The sequence below is a fragment of the Mercenaria mercenaria genome, chromosome 8 (genome assembly GCF_021730395.1).
Source record: "Mercenaria mercenaria strain notata chromosome 8, MADL_Memer_1, whole genome shotgun sequence".
Lineage (NCBI taxonomy): Eukaryota > Metazoa > Mollusca > Bivalvia > Venerida > Veneridae > Mercenaria > Mercenaria mercenaria.
Genome location: NC_069368.1, coordinates 73,125,279 through 73,144,059, shown reverse-complemented (window position 1 = coordinate 73,144,059; position 18,781 = coordinate 73,125,279). Strand labels below are relative to the sequence as shown.

At 35.7% G+C, this 18,781-nt stretch overlaps 1 protein-coding gene across 6 annotated transcripts in view; it reads left to right on the top strand.

Annotated features, from left to right (window-relative positions):
* The window catches only part of LOC123566083 (ankyrin-1-like), a 228,079-nt gene that overhangs the window by 194,710 nt on the left and 14,588 nt on the right, over positions 1 to 18,781 (top strand). For 2 of the 6 annotated variants that reach the window (XM_053550180.1, XM_053550184.1), the window contains 8 exons: positions 11,799 to 11,897; positions 12,236 to 12,327; positions 12,871 to 13,225; positions 14,841 to 15,032; positions 15,243 to 15,483; positions 15,870 to 16,056; positions 16,418 to 16,545; positions 17,535 to 17,692. The exons of 3 other annotated variants lie outside the window; for them this stretch is intronic. In XM_053550180.1, the coding sequence (XP_053406155.1) occupies positions 11,799 to 11,897; positions 12,236 to 12,327; positions 12,871 to 13,225; positions 14,841 to 15,032; positions 15,243 to 15,483; positions 15,870 to 16,056; positions 16,418 to 16,545; positions 17,535 to 17,692 (1,452 nt within the window). Of the gene's footprint in view, positions 1 to 1,739; positions 1,772 to 7,598; positions 7,695 to 8,578; positions 8,678 to 9,902; positions 10,002 to 11,395; positions 11,498 to 11,798; positions 11,898 to 12,235; positions 12,328 to 12,870; positions 13,226 to 14,840; positions 15,033 to 15,242; positions 15,484 to 15,869; positions 16,057 to 16,417; positions 16,546 to 17,534; positions 17,693 to 18,781 lie in introns of all 6 variants that reach the window. One more of the 6 variants, XM_053550179.1, reaches the window with a different exon arrangement.

The following is an 18,781-nucleotide window of genomic DNA, read 5'->3' as shown; positions in this document are numbered from 1 at the left end:
CTGGGTCTCTGTCTCAGCTTCCCGATGCTCAGCCTATATATGCTATCGTATATAGCATTCAATTACCTTTAAGATTAAAACTCCTATGCGCTGGCCCTATAGCTCGAAACCTTATCGAAATTCTGCTACTCTTCTTTAGTCTACGAACTTCTATTTTTTTCCTTTTAATAATTTATCCGCCCTGACAGTGTAGTTGCAATAACTTCCTTATCAAGGTACTGGGATAAATTATTAGTTGAATCCTCGATGTGTCTTCTTCAACCGCTGGATACCGAATGAACTCTCTATCATTCATCTACCTATTTATACCCCAGCAGACGTGCTATTTTTAGAACTTGTTTCTGATTGGTCCAAATTTATACATTGTGTCTTACAACGAGTACCTGCTCTATCAAATATCTGGTTCCCTTTAATTTTTGTATATGGCATAATGTGCGAAGCTGGAACCCAGCTATCCACATAATGAACCCAAATCAACCACAAATGACCCAAATTCTATTATTAACAGCAATTCAACAATAATTATAGCAATGATAACATGAAAATGGAGTCGAGCACTATCTGTGCTCTTATGTTACGTAATCAATACATCAATTATACAAATTATTCTGACAAAAAGTACATGTTCATTTGTTTTAACGTTTCATTTTGTTACTATGGCAACACTTGCAGTTGCTATATATAGCAGCAAAAAGTAAAAAATATGACAAAAATGGTAGAGTAGGATCCTTTGTGAGACTTGATACATTGATAGATGTCAAAACGGGGAATATGCACATGTTTTTATTTCGTTGTATTTGAAACAAATGTGGTTGTTATGGCATTAAACAGTCCAAAAATATGGCAGGAAGCGACACTGGGATAACTAAAAATTCGAGATTTTTTGTTTGTTTATTTATTTATGAAATTCTTAAATATGTAAGACAGTGTGGAGAATATGCGATTTTTTTTCATTTTCTCCGTATAGCCGTTCCCTCGGCAGTCTGTCTTGATTTTATGTCAGTCACAAATCATGGAGGATTCTATCTTTAAGAGTACAAGATTTTTCTTTCATGGATTGAAAGTAATATATGTAGACTGTAAAGGTAATTTTATTTTTTCAGTTTATCTGTCCGTTCGTCCATCTGTCTGTCCATCCGTCTGTCACAAAAAGAGAGATATTTCGTTTATTTTCAAAGTATAAAATGTTTTTATAGGAAACCTGACTTATGCATGGTAGGTTATTTGGATAATAAGCAGGTTCTTCCATTAAGTTTCAACACAAAAAGTGGTTCATAGGACAGCAAATATAACAAACACCCCTTTCATTTCTCGACTGTTGTAATCGTCGTATGTTTGCAGCTTTGATCAAGAAAATTGTACACAGTTACATAATTTTAACACTCTTTAATGGACCGAGTCTTGCTGGCTATGCTGGTCTCATGATGAAATATTCTGTGCACATGTCCCTTCAAAGTTACCATACCCGCATCTTAACTTATCCAAACATTTCAAAGGCCTCGTTTATTCGGGTCTTTTCGTGCAGACATAAATACCTCTCCTCATATTACATAATTGTGAAACTTCTTTCACAATCAATATTTGTCTTATTGATAATTGAATCTTCATGGATAACAAATATTTGCTAAAGGTTTTCATTATGAAATTGGTTGTTCTCCTTATATCAGTTTTCTTCGGATAAAATATACTAGCATGCTAAATAGTCAGTGTTAATAACACGTCTTTTTGTATTTTTCCAGAGAATCCATAGAAGTCAAGAATGCAGTCAGGGGTAAGTTTGGTATAAAACATTCAAATGAATATGATAAAAATGCCGTTCCGCAAGTAACTTGAACGCTCGTTTCCAGTAAGAGTGTTAATGCCACCACACTTTACGTCACGAGGCATAATTGTTACAAAATTACAATCATAAGACAAAAACAAAAACAAAACAAAACAAACTAAAGCAAAGCAAAGCAAATCAAAGAGCGCTAAACCATGCACCCGGTTGTATGACCTAAGATGATGTGCGTATGAACTAAATCAGTAAAAATAGAAAAAAAAAAAACAAACATATGACAAAAATGTTGTTTTTGAGGTTTTAAACGTGTAGGTGAAGATCATATAAAGGTCAAGGTTATCTATATATATAGGTCAGTTTAAATGACTTTTTAAAGAGCTAAATTAGTTAAGAGGGAAGGAAATGTTGCATTTTGAGGTTCTTAGTGTGCAGGTCAAGGTCATATAAAGGCCAAGGCCTTAAATATGTAGGTCTTATTGTAGGTCTTGCCGCAAGGATTGTTGAGTGCAAGTATGAACTAATTAGGGTCATTAATGCGGGCTGTATGCGAAACGTTAAAATCTGGTTCCGTACAGACGGACAGACAGTTCTATCGCCATATGCTTTGGGGCATAAAAACGTTTTTCTCTTACGTACTTTAATTGAAAACCAAAAGGTGTGGATTTCTAGGAAAAAATGCCATAGCTGAGATCATTGTTTTTGATAACGAGACATCTAGACACTCCGTATACTTGTAGGTTATTGAACCAGATTTGATCTCTTGCCAGTACCATACAGCAGATATTTATTGTCTATGGCAAGACAGTCGTGATACTGGTGATATGAGGGCTAAATTGTCAATAAAAAGCCCGATGACCTAACGGTATATATCAATGATCTTATAGATTTAAGTAATTAAACCATTTTAACTTCCCAGTGCAGTTTCAACGGCGAGCCACGAAAAAATCGTTTGGGAAATGGTCCTCTTGTTGACTGGGTAAATGGTCCGATCACAGACAGTGATAATTACGCTAGGTTTAGGTCAGTGCTGAATAAAAATCTTAAGAAAAGTGGAGGTCATGTTTGATGCAAGAAAAATATTTTCAGTCAAACACGCGAACTGCAAAATCAGCTAAAACATGAGACCCCAAAGTGCAGTGGTGGTATATGATCTAAGTTTCCATGACAAATTCTTCCATGTTATTACTTCATTATGACATGTCAAGCATAGAACTGTCATGTGATTTCAGCAAAAAAAAATGCAAAGAAAATAAGGAAAACAGCACTACAGAGCAAACAACTGAGGACTATTTGAATCCGCCATTATGCTGCCATTTTTTTCACGCCATTTTCCTATTTAGTGTCCGTATGTCTTTATATGAGATACTATATTATCCCGTTGGTTACCACGGGTCTCATAGTATCCCTGCACATATTACACATGTCCTTGTTGAACTTAATTGCTGCGAAAGTTTTTCTTAAATTACAACAAGGTTTTCGTTTTGTTGTAAAGAAATATAGTAATGGAAACGTAGGAGTTTTTTTTTTAAAACATCACGAAAAGGAGAATTTCTTGAAGTGTAGAGTGCAATAATGTGCCAAATATCACTGATGATGATAGAACTAGGATGTAGTAACCATTTCTCTTCATTCTACAGTTTAAATACTTTATAGGAAACATGATAGTAACTTTATTGATAAGGTTTATATATAGTGTCATAACTATACAAATCATTGCGGAATTTTAACATTATTTACTTTACGTAAATAAACGTCTTCGTATCCAATAAATATTGATGAAATGTGTAAGGGTAAAGAGAAGTTTTTTGTTTCATATGACGCATTGCACGAATCGTTGACTGATTACATTTTGATGCCTATTGAAAAACTACACCATGTTAGACACTTTAAAATCATAGACGATCTCGATCTGCATTAATGTGTCAAGTCATCGTTCAGTTTTGGGTACGATTCAATTTTCTGTCAATCAGCATTTAGATGAGAATTTCAAAGGGGAAAATTTTAGTAAAAATGCAGTCTCAGCTTGCTGAAAAAGTCGACAATAATCAAATACCTGAATATCAAACATGACTGAATGATAGCGGTCTTACTGAAACGATCTGAAAATAGTGTTAGAACCTATTGAGTTCGGGCAGCTACCAGTCCCTCTGGATTCTGCAGATGTCATAACACACACACACACACACACACACACGCACACACACACAAACAAACCCTGTGGAGCGCTTGGTCCATTCCCAATTGAGGTTCTAAACAGATACATGTAAAAGAAGCCTTTCGGGCAGCTCTGTCTACCAGGCAGTTCTCGCCAAGCATTTTTTTTGACAACATATTAAGTATTTAAATAAAGATAAACATGCGATAGGTTTTATACAAGACATACACGTACGTTTGTTAAAATAAAATACACAATTATGCCATCACAGAAATACAAGCAAGTTTCTCTCTAAATTATGATGGAGCAATACCATTGACCACACTATAAACATTTGGTTCAAAAGCGACTCGTTACACTCATGGCTGGCAGAAAACCGTGCTGTATTTGAAGAAACTATCGAGACACTCGTTCTCTACAACGGATGTTACAACGGATGTTACAATGCTAAATGGGTTCTCTATGAGTCATTTTCCTACACTGGTACTAAACAGTCTCTTAAACATAAACTTTATAATCAAATGCGAATATGTGTTTTACAATGTACTATACTTGCCTCTGTTTTGTAAAATTTAATGTGATTTGTACATACTTATCTGCATGTTTGTTCTGCTCTTCAATAATGAAGGAATATCATAATATATCTACACCCCCGCCAATATCGTTTATTACAATAACATCAAAACTAATCAATATGATTTGAAAATTTGAAAAAGTTGCTATTAGGCGTAAAAAAATGTTTGTTTCCGGTAACATGCTTTAAAAAATTAGTGTAGGTAGGTCGGTATTTTTATTTTTTTATTTTTTTTATTAAGTGGGACTTTTCGTAAATTTTGTGTCTATTAGGGGGTTATGCCTTTATAGCAATAGTAAGTTGATTTCTAACATCACTTACGATGTTTAAAGTATAAAAATGCAGTTTTGTAACTTTTTGTAAAAAGTTGAAAAAAAATCCCCAAGGCAATAAAAATAATAGGATTGGCCCAAAAACTTTATGGTAGGTCGGAATACCGGAAACAAACATTTTTTACGCCTTACCACCCTAAGAGATCTTAAAATAATTTATGATGATAGTATTGAGCGATCAAGGGCAATGGAAACAAGGAATAAACCTTGATATAGAAAAGACTGAAACAGTAGTAGGATCAGTCATCGCCCATTAATAAACTATTATTTTAAAAACTGCTTTATTTTAATAGAATTGAAACAAATGTAATTCGGATTAAAACCATGGATATACAAAACAACAGACAAATTAAGTAAAATTGGGCCGATAACCAGTATTGAGATTGGAATGGAATGCACACAATATCATTGCTTTAACCCGTAAAATAGAGGGGAATAGGTTAGTAATGGGGATAATAAGAACAGAGTTACCTCTGGTTATCTCCACAGATGGCGCTGGTGAAATAAAGGGTAAACATCATCTCGCCTGACCTTAGATTTACTATGGAATATAGTAGAGATTCTGCATTATAAACACTAATTAATTTGTAATTTCCTAGGTATTTGACCCTAAACATTAATTAATTTGCAATTTCCTAGATATTTGACCCAGAACAAAATAAAGTCTTAGAAAATAGTCAAATGAATTACTTAAACACATTTATTTAAAGGATTGAATTTGATTATGGTTCAGTATTGTTGTGTACCTCTATGTAAGGGTTATGAAGGAATTCATTTTCCAAAAGAACAACATTTAAAAGGATTGATGGAGAGTAGCAGTAAACTAGAAGATCCTGGGAATAAGACAAAACTGTGGCAACCTAGTAAACATGATATTGTTTCAAAATATTAAGATCTGACTTGCCAAAAACAAAACTTAATCTTGGGTCAACGATTACATTTGTGTGCTTCAACATAGCTAATTTCCGCAGGTGTATTGTTGGTAAACTTGCATAACTATTATTGTTTGCGCAGAAATACTAAGAAATATGAACTATTAATGCTGGGCTGTTATATATTTATTTCAACTACATACAATTATTTATCATAGAATGAACATCATATTGTACTGCAAATGTCTACATATATCATCATCAATGTTATTTCACAGATGATCAGCTATTTATTTCCGCAGATACTTTTTGTAGAACAGTTCTAGCTTTGTGTTACAGTACTCATGATCTGGTTCAATTTTTTGTACAAAAATATCCTTGAATATATACATAATGAAAAAGCAATATTGTCTTTTACTTATATACATCTGTCCCAGTATCTGATAATAGTAGTTTGAAGTTTTCTTTAGCTCAATTTCTCCGTCTGTATACTCCAAGTATGGAAACAATTTCCCAGGTTCGATCATTTCTTCTTTCCCAGCATATGGACATTTAACCTCAACTATTGTTTGTTCATTGATGACTCCGTCGGGTGTTGCAGCCAGATATGGTCTTTCTCTACATATGAATAAACTACAGTTGTTGACACTATATCCCGTTTGCTTTTCAAATTTCTTAACTGCTGCTTTTTTTTCATATTGCTTCCCAATTTAGGGAAGTGGATCCTATGGTCTGCTTGCAGTTGATGAAACCCTTCAGTGGACCAGTCGGAATCCAGAGGTTCTGGTAGGAGAATAATGTTCATCCCTGAAGTCTTGATTTCTGTCATATGCTTAAAGTCTGAAAGTAAGAAAAAGATAGACACCATAAATTCCTCAAACAAGATATAGTGCTAGCATAAGTCATTAACCTGTAAAATGTTATTCAAAGGGCTACTCTCTGGTATTATTGCTTTGTATAAGCAACACTAAATCTACAAATAATAAGATGCAATAAAGATAGCATCAATAAAACTTGCAATATACACCATGGCCTACATGTACTGGTTTCTCAAGGTTTGAATGGATTAATACTATTTTTCTGAGAATTATTTAATTATAACAACATAAAAACATACCTTGTTAACAAATCTTCCTTTCTGCCTTTGATTGATGCCCCTCTTTTTATTAATTTTCTCTGTAATTGTATAACTTTCCATCCAAAATATTTTGATTTCTTCTCAGAATCCATTGCAAAGTGTAGTGAGATAAGAATCTGGGTCAGCATTGTTTACCCCTTATTTTACTAGCGCCACCTAGCGAGTAGCTGGCTTATTATCCCCATTCTGTATGATTATCCGCATGTTGAAGTGCACTTCGTTTAACAGATGATCACCGATAGTATACATACAATAGTTTTTACCGATGTTACGGTCTTCTTTTAAGTTTTTTTAATAAGATTTTTAATTTGTTTGAATTTTAGGTTGTACGTTCGAGAAACAGACACAATTCAAGTTTCTGTTGTTTTCGAGAACTAGTTCTGAGACTTTAGTGTCTGTAGGCCCTAGTTCATGGACTACACTTAATAATGTCTTGTGTAGGGGAATAAATATTCTGTTGTACACGTATTATGTCAACGTAAATCACTTATCTATTTGGATATTTCTGTTGATTTAAAGAAAAAAAAACTCTTGGCAAATGTTATAGAATAGCCTAAGATGACTTAAGGTGACTGATCATATTTATCCCTTACCCTGCTAAATTTCTGTAATGAACTTTTCCATCTCAGTTTGGACAGAACCATCGACTGTTAAAGGGATACTTACCAAAAAGAAATACTGACTGAATGGCGAACAGTGCAGATCAGTATTCAAAGTTTTGAACAAATTCATGTTATTTTATTCCAGGAGCGTGGGCGGAAGCTCGTGGATGCTCTGTTGTGCGGAAGAGATGAGGAGGCGATCAAATTGCTAGAAGGGAGAGTAGACTTTACAGTTGAAAATGTAACTTTATATCTTTTGTTATTTTTATAGTAGTCTTTTAAGGTATTTCTGCACTTTTGATAAACCGTAAAAGTAACGGCGTAACGTCATTTATCCGGACAACTTAGAAGAAAGCTGTCCAGACTCGGCATACGGAGTTAACAGCAACCATGAGTAAATTTATAGATACGGCAATATAACTATCTTTGTATAGGGATGAAATATGATATTAAAACGTTTGCCCGTTAAATAATTCCAAATAATGTCCTAAAACCAGCCTGAAATATGCGGATCTCTTTAACCATGGGCAAAAATCTCACAGCCTGACAAGCGCAAGGACCTACACATTTTATTTCACAATATTATAGATCATATCTTTATTTACGACTGTGAGAAGTTTCATTAAAGTCTAGTTCGTAGAAAAATTCCTATTCGCATAAATGTTAACAAATTTGTGATTTTCCCATAGATTTCTATTATGAAAACACGACCGTATCTTTTTTATTTGCCGAATTTTCTAAGTATACTTATAGGTTTTGAAAAATTGGGGGTTAATCAAATTCTACATTAAAGAAAACCCACACTGCTACCTTAGATTTAAATAACGATTTTCAAGTGCTTATTGAAATATATGCATGATGATAGTTGATGTACACGATATTTGTTTTACTTCTGTAGACCAAATAATATCATTGGTCATTAACATGTTTGGTAACTAGTTTTGTTCATAGTCTTACCTTAGTTTACTAATTAAATACTGATAGAATGACTTAATTACCAGCAGTAAATTAAAAGGGTCATGCCAATAAATGAATTCTAAAACTCTTAATATTTTCACGCAATCTCAAACAATAAAAATTGTGTGTGATTTCATTCACGTAGTTTTAATTCTTTTTCCGTTGTAGAGAGGTGACAACGCCATTCATTTGGCGGCAAGAAGAGGGAAACTGAAAATAATAAAGCAAATGAAGAAACTTGGAGCAAACCTCGAACAGAAAAATCTTGTTAGTCAAATCTTTTTAATATCTTATAAACAGCAGGGTGTCTTTTGGGGTGGGCTCCATGACCAATTAGTAAATGTCATTTAGTTCAAAAAGGTGTGTTCGAATTATTTCGTGCGAAGACACTATCCTGATGGCTCGTGAACTCAACTACCTGCGTTTCACCGTGAAACATGTCATTAAATAGCAAAAAGAAGATCAAATAACATTTTAGAGATGGCTCAAACATTTTTGAATAAACAAACAAAAAGTAGAAACAGGAATATAATGATAGCTGCATGTTGTTTTTTTTTCGTTTTTTTTTCAAAAGTCAGGGAAGACCACTCGTATATTTCAATTATAATCCAATTGTTCACTCTTACCTCGACCAGTCTTGGAAAATTTGAGAAGAATAAAACCCTACAAAAGTCAGCATGCTCATATTTCTTATAAATGCACCTATTAATTATTTGCCTTCCCGCGATATGCCTCGAAGTACAGACTTAGCAAACATTCCCAATGCATTCTGAATACTAAATACTAATACTAGTATCTAACTTTAAATTTGTTTTTGGGACATGGGCTTGAATCCCAAACAGCATGGTTTCCACAGCATTTTTTGATCAGGTAGAAAGCTGAAATACTGTCATCGTTATCAATAATCATTGATTAATAAGGCTTCAGCAAAGCCTCGTGGATTATTTGAGCCCCATGTGCATATAACACTCGTTGGCTGATTGAAAATGTATGAATTTTAGCTGCGTCATTTTGTATACTGATGTGTATTCTTTATATGCAACTTGTACTTTTTATACATTCAGACAACTTTGTAAGAAAGTCAACATTTCAAAGTGTATTAAGTACTACTCAGCACAACTTCAAATATTTGGCAACCTGACATTTCATTTCATAACAATGACACTGCTTTTTTTAAATTATGAAGTTAAGTCGTTATTGCTACACGTTTAGACACATGTCTTGATCTTATATCTTAGCAGAGGCCAGCCTCAATTACGAAGTGTGTTCTGGCATCTCAAATAAGTATATAATCTGTACCCCACCTCCTGGTCTTTTGTCTGAACATACTTGTAACATGTCAAGTACTGGCCGAAATGTATACATAGACAAAATTATAAGAGTGTCTACCGTCTGTTCTCCGCCATACACTTTCATAAATTTCTCACAAAATTAAGCATGTGTGTTGGCATTGTACGCCTTGGACTATGTACGCCTATATTTTACTTTGCAGCACGGAAACGTACCAATGCACTATGCTGCTAAGGGAGGCTTCTTGGACCTTGTTAAGTATCTGAAAGACAACGGCGCGGACCTGAACATTACAAACAATGTAAGAGACATTGACTATTCTTATTTTTCCTTTTATTAATAACTTCTTTTACTAATTTATATCATTTAGAAAGGTCAAAAATAAAACCTTCAGATAAAAAAAGCTATATAAGCGCTAATATATATAAAGTAGGTTAATATGCCTTAAACCTGCAAACACTGCCTTATCAGGCGCATTTCCATTACATTTGAATATGTTTTTATACAAAGTAAACCAAGTGTCAGACACTGGCAATGCCCCAAGTCTTTTTTTTTCTTTTTGGAGTTTTACATGGTAAAGAATTTAAAGGCTCTTCGATCGTTAAAGAAAATCTGCAGAATATATTGACAATTTATTTTGTGATAATATAGATCTAATAGAGATAATCTCAATTGACAAGATACTAAATTTTATGTTAAAGTAGTTCCCCTTCGCCTCGCGTTGTTTGCTTGCTTAATTATATACATGGGAATGCGTTTCTTCATACATGGGCCATCATCTACCATTTTCCCACAAAATTAACTACTTTAATGAATTATAGAAGGTACCTACGAGAACCAAACGTATTTGTTTGTAACTAGTCATTGAATCATTGCATCTTGCAAATATCATCCGCAGGATGGCTCTTCAAAGAATAGTAGAGCTATTGGACTCACCCGTGCGTCGGCGTCGGCGTCGGCGTCGGCGTCCCGATTTGGTTAAGTTTTTGTATGTAAGCTGGTATCTCAGTAACCTCTAAAGGGAATGGATCGAAACTTCACACACTTGTTTACTGTGATAAACTGACTTGCTTTTTTTTAAACAAAATTATGCCAATTTTTGGACTTAGCAGTTTTTGGTTAAGTTTTTGTATGTAAGCTGGTATCTTAGTATCCACTAATGGAAATGGATTGAAACTTCACACTCTTGTTTACTGTCATGATCTGACATGCACTATGCAGGTCCCCTAACTCTATTTTGCATTTTTTTCAGAATTATTCCCCTTTTTCGACTTAGCAGTTTTTGGTTAAGTTTTTGTATGTAAGCTGGTATCTCAGTATTTACTAATGGGAAAGGATTGAAACTTCACACACTTGTTCACTGTCATGATATGACATGCAGTGCAAAGGTTCAGTAACTCTACTTTGCATTTTTTCAAAATTATTCCCCTTTTACAACTTAGCAGTTTTTTGTTAAATTCTTATATGTAAGCTGGTATCTCAGTACCCACTAATGGGAATGGATTGAAACTTCTCACACTTGTCCACTGTCATGAGCTGATAAGCACTGTGCAGGTTCCATAAGCCTGTTTCCCATTTTTACAAAATTATGCCCCTTTTTCGACTTTTGTATTCATTCAGTTGACAAGGCTGTTGAATAGTCGAACGTTGCTGTCCTACGACAGCTCTTGTTCTAATTTTAATAATCATTTATAGGATGGGGAGTCACCATTGCACGAGGCTGTTAAGACACAGACCATGGATATTATTGAGAACTTGGTAGATCTAGGAATGTCACCCAGTGTCAAAAATGAACAGGTATAACAGATTTCTGTTCCGAAGCTTTTTTGTAATAATTTATTTGCAAAAAATACCTTAACGGGTACTTTTATTGAATAGTTTATAATAGTACATGTTTTAATCACGCCTACATTCAACTATCATCATGTGGGTTGCCGGGAACCCAGTTTTTCCGCTGATTACATAGAATCCCTCTATTTGAAGTTTAAACATTAAGTCGATTAAAAGGTTTAAAAGATTGGCGTCCCACTGTATTAAACATTAAAAAAATGAAATATTGTAATAATAAAATTGTAATGCAAGATGACAATGTTTTAAGGATGGAGATACGCCACTGCACACTGCAATGAGATATGGAGCTGTGGAGGCAATGGAAGGGTTACTGATCAAACGCGCCAAAGCCGGCCAAAGAAACAAAGTAAATATTGAGATTAGTTAACTTTAAGCGACAAAAATAGAAGTATTATATTCGTAGCACCTTTAATACGGCATCTTAAAATACGACATTACAAAAAAGATGCCACTGCCGTATTTCAAAGTTTATGATGCTATCTAAATCTAGAAATTAGAATGGATTACTGGTAGTTATTTCGTGTAAAAAGAGTAATTTAAAGCATTTCTACATTATACTTTTGTACTAAAAGCATTTAGCTATTGCCCTATTGTAATAACGTTAAATTGTAAGTTTGTGCATTTTAAAGCATGCAGAGAATGTTTTCAAGATAAACTATTCTCTGGATACTTGCATTATTTCAGGAAGGGAAGAAACCAGAGGATGTGGCCAAGAATGTAACGATAAAAGAAAGCCTCAGAATGTATGCTACAATGTTGATAGCGATGAGCTCTGGGTAAGTCACATATAACACACAGATGCGTTTCAATAATTGTGTTCATATGCAGGTACATGATTGATTGTGTTGCAAAAGATTTTGCGACCCGAATGGCTTTAGATAAACATGTATATCGAAATTGATTGATCCGAAATTTAAGAAAATGATTACGCACAATAAGTTAAAGGCTGAAAAAAACCCTGAAAGATAAAGACATATTCTGGTAGATATTTTCTGTCAAAATTGGTTTAAAGGTTAGATATAAAAATGTTCATAATACAAACATTCATACACGATTATTTCATTTCAATAGCATGTGGGCATGTAGTGTCATTGATTGCTAATCATATATAATTTTTTGATGACCTTGGCAAATTAAGTAATATAAGTGGTTGAAATATCTATCTCGACGGTAATTTGTTTAGACATTTACGAGGTTCCTATCGACAAAAACCCTTTCGTGACTGTAGATATTTGTCAACTGAGTATTTCCCATTTTCATCTGGGTTCCTACCAAACTGACAGATTTTAAAATATTTTGTTTTAATTTTTACAAAATAGATACATACAAGCGAAAGGAATGAAGATTACGCGCCACAATGTATCACAAGGCCTGCTCGTCGACCGTGTTGGCGTCATTATACATAATATTGACATTCCTAAAGAATTCCCGACGGGGTTTTACTGCCGGAGAGAAAAGGCAGAAAATGCAACTGTGACATTAAAGAAGTACGATGAGGAGTCAGTTTTCAGTGACGTTTACCATATAAGGATCTTCGAAGTGAACAGAGACTGCAAAACGAAGATGTATCTCCCCGTATTCAAAGCGCCATCTGAGAAAGAACAAATGGTGATTCATTTTATAAATACAGCGGAACAGGACAAAGTTGTTGAAAACGCCATAGTACAAAACAAGGTAACCAGAACATTCATTATCAATAGATGCGCACTTAAAAAGGAAATTTGAACCAATATCATAATTAATATTACACGTATATTCTGTATCTCTCATGTTCTTATCTATTGTACCAAAATGTTTAATTTCTAGATATACCACTAGGTACAAAGTATATACTGATATATGGGGACTATATTGGAGTCGTGCATGTTCGTCCGTCGATTTACTTGTCGTCGGTCAGTCCGTTCGTCCGTCCGTCCGTCCATCTGTCCTTAATTAGGGTCCGCTCCATATCTTCTTAACCGTTGGGAAGATTTTCATAAAACTTGCGTCGGTTATGGATCCAACCAAGACGATGTGCAGAGCGCACAAGCAAGGTCACAGATCTAAGGTCAATGTTACACTTGGAAGTCAAAGGTCACATATCTTAACTTCGTATGCATTCCTTATCTCGGAGCACTTGCATTTTAGCGGTCCCTATAATAATAGTAGTTTAATAATGTCTTAAATATCAAAAGTTAAAAGGTGTAACTTTATTATGAGATGAATATATTTGGGGGCTGCCGCCCTCACACCCCCGCTTTATCCTACACCCCCATCTTAATTGCTGCGCATGCGCATTGTAAACTTCCGGGGACCGCTAAAATGCATTCTACCCCTTATCACCATAACTGATTGGAAAATTGTCAAAAAACTAACATCAAATATGTACCTCATCCTACGGCACATCCTAGGTCGAGGTCACTCTGGAAAATCAATGCTCAAATAGCTAAACTTCTTGTCTACTCCATATCTTCTGATTGGCTGGGACGATTGTCCGAAAAGTGCCTTTAAATATTTAGCTTACTAAGACGATGTACAGAGCACACGACCAAGGGCACACTTGGAGATCAAATGTCAATTGGCTTCAGTTTATGTCATTCCAAGTCTTCTAAACTGCTGCATTTTTTATAAACAAACATGAATTCTTTACATCATCAAGATGATGTGCGGGGCACACATCATAGGCCACTCTGTCCAAGGACAAGCAAGCTCATACTTGTAGGTCAGTTCATGTCCACTCCATATCTTCTAAACCACTAGAATGGATTTCATAAAATTAGCATTACTTGTTGTCCTCATCCTGATGATATGCAGAGTGCACAGCCAAGGTCACTTGGTCCAAGGTCAAGGTCACAGAAGCTAAAATTTATGTCAGCTCCATATATCTTCTTAACCACTGGAAGGATTTTCATAATACTAGCATCAGTTGTTAATTTCCTCAAGACTAGAAGGTTTAAGATTAAGCTCACATTTGAAGGTCAAAGGACATGCTTCCCCTGTATCAAAGCGGCGTCTTGGGATATTAATCATATATAGTGATAGCTCTAGTTTTTATAATATTAGCTTTTAAACTTTGTACGCCTTATGCTGTTTCTATCTGTACCTTTTCAAGACAACACCATACTCGCTCTTTGTAAGTTTGTTTTCTAACAAGTCTAGCAGTAATTCAGTGCTCCTACATAATTTTACATGTTCGAGATCGTTTATATATGTACAGTGTATGTTACAGTACAGGTCTCAAACTTGTACACCTGTTACTACAGTTTAGAAAATGCAACCATGAATATATATATGCAATTTGTCTTTGTAGATTAGTTACTGTGAGTTAGAGACAGTTTTGATTCCCGAGACCACGGTTGTATGTGTAGTACACGTTAGACCAAGGAGAGAAGAGAACAAGGTTAATAAAGAGGGGGCAGTAATTACGTCTGAAATGGAGAAGGACTTCTCCCTGGAAGTACCACAAGATTCATTTGAGGGAGAGACAGTGCTCAGCTTAACGGTGCGTTTGTTGTTGCACCTAAAACTGTGTAGGAAAGTTTAAGTTTAAAATTGAAAAAAAAATTTTGGCCTTAAATATGTAAATACCTAGATAATTCTACATATTTTAAAAATGCTTTTGGCAAAACTGAAGATTCTCTAGAAATTCTCCTTTGCTAGAATTAGCTAATAACACTTACTTTAAGAAAGAACTTTTTTTAATTCCTCGTAGGTTTTCGAAACAAACACAGATGATTACGCAGAACCGGAAGAAGAAAAGAGCATCTCAAATGATAATACTACTTCCGGTATGTCTAAAGATAAACCAAATACTCGAAAACTTGGTAGGAAAGCATCCGTCAGCAGTAAAGCACCAGATGAAGAGACTGAGAAAAAGCAAGAAATTGTCAGAAACCCACCCAAACCACAAAATCCAAACTTGTTAACTGACGTTTATCAAATAAATGTGGAAGGTATGTAAGTTTTTATTTAGATTTATTGATGTTGTCAAGATTGTTTTGGTTGCTATACCGAGGGCACCATTTTTTTCTAAATATGATACAACTATCTCAGTTCGCAAAAGAGATCCCGTTTACACATTGTTCTTTAGAAATAAAATCTAGGCTTACTTGAAATACTGATAGCAAAGATATCCGGGTTAATACGTTTGTGAAATCAGCAAGTTAAAAGTTTAATTCATAAATCATTTAACTGCTTAAAACGGTTTTAAGGCAGGCGCTATTCCGAAATGTTATGTTAACTAAGTTACTTTAAGCATGATGTTTATATTTTAATGTGACGACTTTCATACTGTTATGTGAAAACATTCTTGATTTACGACTTCTTTTTGACATTACAGGACAACAGCCTAAAAAAGGTGTCAAAGTTAAGATACCGCTTTGTAAAGGCATGGAGACTGAGGATGAAGTGGCAATCGTTGCTGCAGACGAGACAAAATTACAGGAAGCAGACAGTCTCGAAGTTCTCCAAACAAAGCCACAAATTGTCGGCTGCAATCTGATATTCGAAGTGTCTCACTTTAGCATGTTAGTAGCTGCCTTCCACTGTAATGTATTATGTCACCAGAGCTTAATCAAACTATGACTTATGTGTATAAAGATAAAACGTAAGCTTTCAGTGTCCCACACCGATTCTAGTATTAGCTTAGACCATTACCATTAAGCAGCTGTTGTTAGTTCTTGCATTACTGAGCAAATTGGATAAGCGTTAAATGCGAGCTTTGGTTGACTTTACAAGTTAAGTCATTGGAAGTATTTTTCCAGACAGAGGCTTTGAAATTATAGTTTGGCATCTCCATCAGTCAAAAGCAAGCCACTTTAAACATTATCTTCGTGTTGTGTTTTCACTTTATCTTGATATTATACAGCGTTCTTTCAACCTTCATAGATATGTGGCGACATGGAAAAAGAAAGCTATAGAAAAAGAAGAAAGGCTGGAACTTCAGCGTCAGATATCTAATGCTCGAGATAAAAGAAAACCTGCTGCATTGTTTGCTGTTGTAAAACATTTAGAAGGTAAATGAACGACTGTGTGGATGAATTTCATGGCAAACAAATGTAAAGTAAAGGCATGTGGTAAGAATATAAAGTCAAGGTGATAATTTGAAAAAAGGACGACGCATGTGTACATGTATGTACATTGTTTCAACGCGAGATGAGAATGATTGTCGCTCAGTTGGATATTATTACTCTCTGGCTGCTCTTGTTTCACTGGTAGTAATTTAATGATAAGCGTTTATAATGAAAACTGTTTCGTCCGAGCTAGGTAATGTCTGTGCAAATATTTGTTGATGCTCTTTCAATATCTGTTATTCTTTTGCCTTTCCACGTTATCCCAACAAACCAATATATTTCTCTTGTGTCGGTGCGACGTTAAACCCAACAAAATAAATAAAAACAATATATTTCTCATTTCAAACCATTTTTTTTCATTTCAGACCAATATATTTCTCATTTTATGAAATTTTGCCATTTTCTTTCAGCAGATGTAGCGTATGTATGTATTTCTCACAGGCTCACGGTTTCTACCATCACATTTTTTGAGTAATGATTAGCAAAAACACAATGGATTTTCTTCATCTCACAAACACTACTTACACTTTTCTTTAGTGTACACAAACTTTGATCTGCACAAGTATTTACATATGTGAAGTGTTTAAAGTAAATACTGGTATATGTTTTTAATATTTGATACTTGTGGTGTTCGTACACTAATATCACTAATATAATGTTTACATCTGTGTCGGATGTTGCTTTGATTGTAATTATGTATGTATACACTCATAGTTTTGCATCCAGTTTGTCGTCACCAGAAAATGTTTCTGGATACCTTCTGGCCTTTCCAAGTCTGTAGCATTTTTGATTACTATAATAAATAATATCAAACGATATGCTACATCATACTGAAATAGTGTAATAGTATGGTAACGTTATTTCTTTCCGCATTTTAGAAAGTATTCAGCCATTGTAATGATAAGTGTAACAGTATAGTGTGTGTTTTTAAGGCTTGAAGCACGTGCTTGTGGTGTCGTGCGTCGTGGCGAACAAAAGTGTGGACTGCCGGCGGAAGTGGAAATATTCCGAGGGCTACGAAGAGCAAAACCCACCGGAAGCAGGGCCCATCCCGATGACACCCGGAGACACATATTGCATAGATATTGATGTAATTATCAGTTTCATCTACTTTTTATTTGTAATCAAATATTAAACAATATGTAAAATGACAATAGATCTACACCATGAAATGATTACCGTCCTGTCGAATGAGTCCGCCTCCACCTCTAAGGCTTATCAGTCGTAACTCGGCTTTAGCTACCGGTCTGACTGTACCGCCTCCGCCTCTAAGGCATATCAGTCCTAACTCGGCTTTAGCTACCGGTCTGACTGTACCGCCTCCACCTCTAAGGCATATCAGTCGTAACTCGGCTTTAGCTACCGGTCTGACTGTACCGCCTCCACCTCTAAGGCTTATCAGTCGTAACTCGGCTTTAACTACCGGTCTGACTGTACCGCCTCCACCTCTAAGGCTTATCAGTCGTAACTCGGCTTTAGCTACCGGTCTGACTGTACCGCCTCCACCTCTAAGGCTTATCAGTCGTAACTCGACTTTAGCTACCGGTCTGACTGTACCGCCTCAACCTCTAAAGCTTATCAGTTTTGACTCGACTTTAGCTAACGGTCTGACTGTACCGCCTCCACCTCTAAGGCTTATCAGTCGTAACTCGACTTTAGCTACCGGTCTGACTGTACCGCCTCCACCTCTAAGGCTTATCGGTCGTAACTCGGCTTTAGCTACCGGTCTGACTGTACCGCCTCCACCTCTAAGGCTTATCGGTCGTAACTCGGCTTTAGCTACCGGTCTGTCGAATGAGTCCGCCTCCACCTCTAAGGCTTATCAGTCGTAACTCGGCTTTAGCTACCGGTCTGACTGTACCGCCGCCACCTCTAAGGCTTATCGGTCGTAACTCGGCTTTAGCTACCGGTCTGACTGTACCGCCTCCACCTCTAAGGCTTATCGGTCGTAACTCGGCTTTAGCTACCGGTCTGACTGTACCGCCTCCACCTCTAAGGCTTATTGGTCGTAACTCGACTTTAGCTACCGGTCTGACTGTACCGCCTCCACCTCTAAGGCTTATCGGTCGTAACTCGGCTTTAACTACCAGTCTGACTGTACCGTACTTGGACTCAGTGCTGTTATTAAAGTTTTTTGAATGTCAATTTTAGTTCCGCTTTAGCAGTTGCAAGGGGCTCA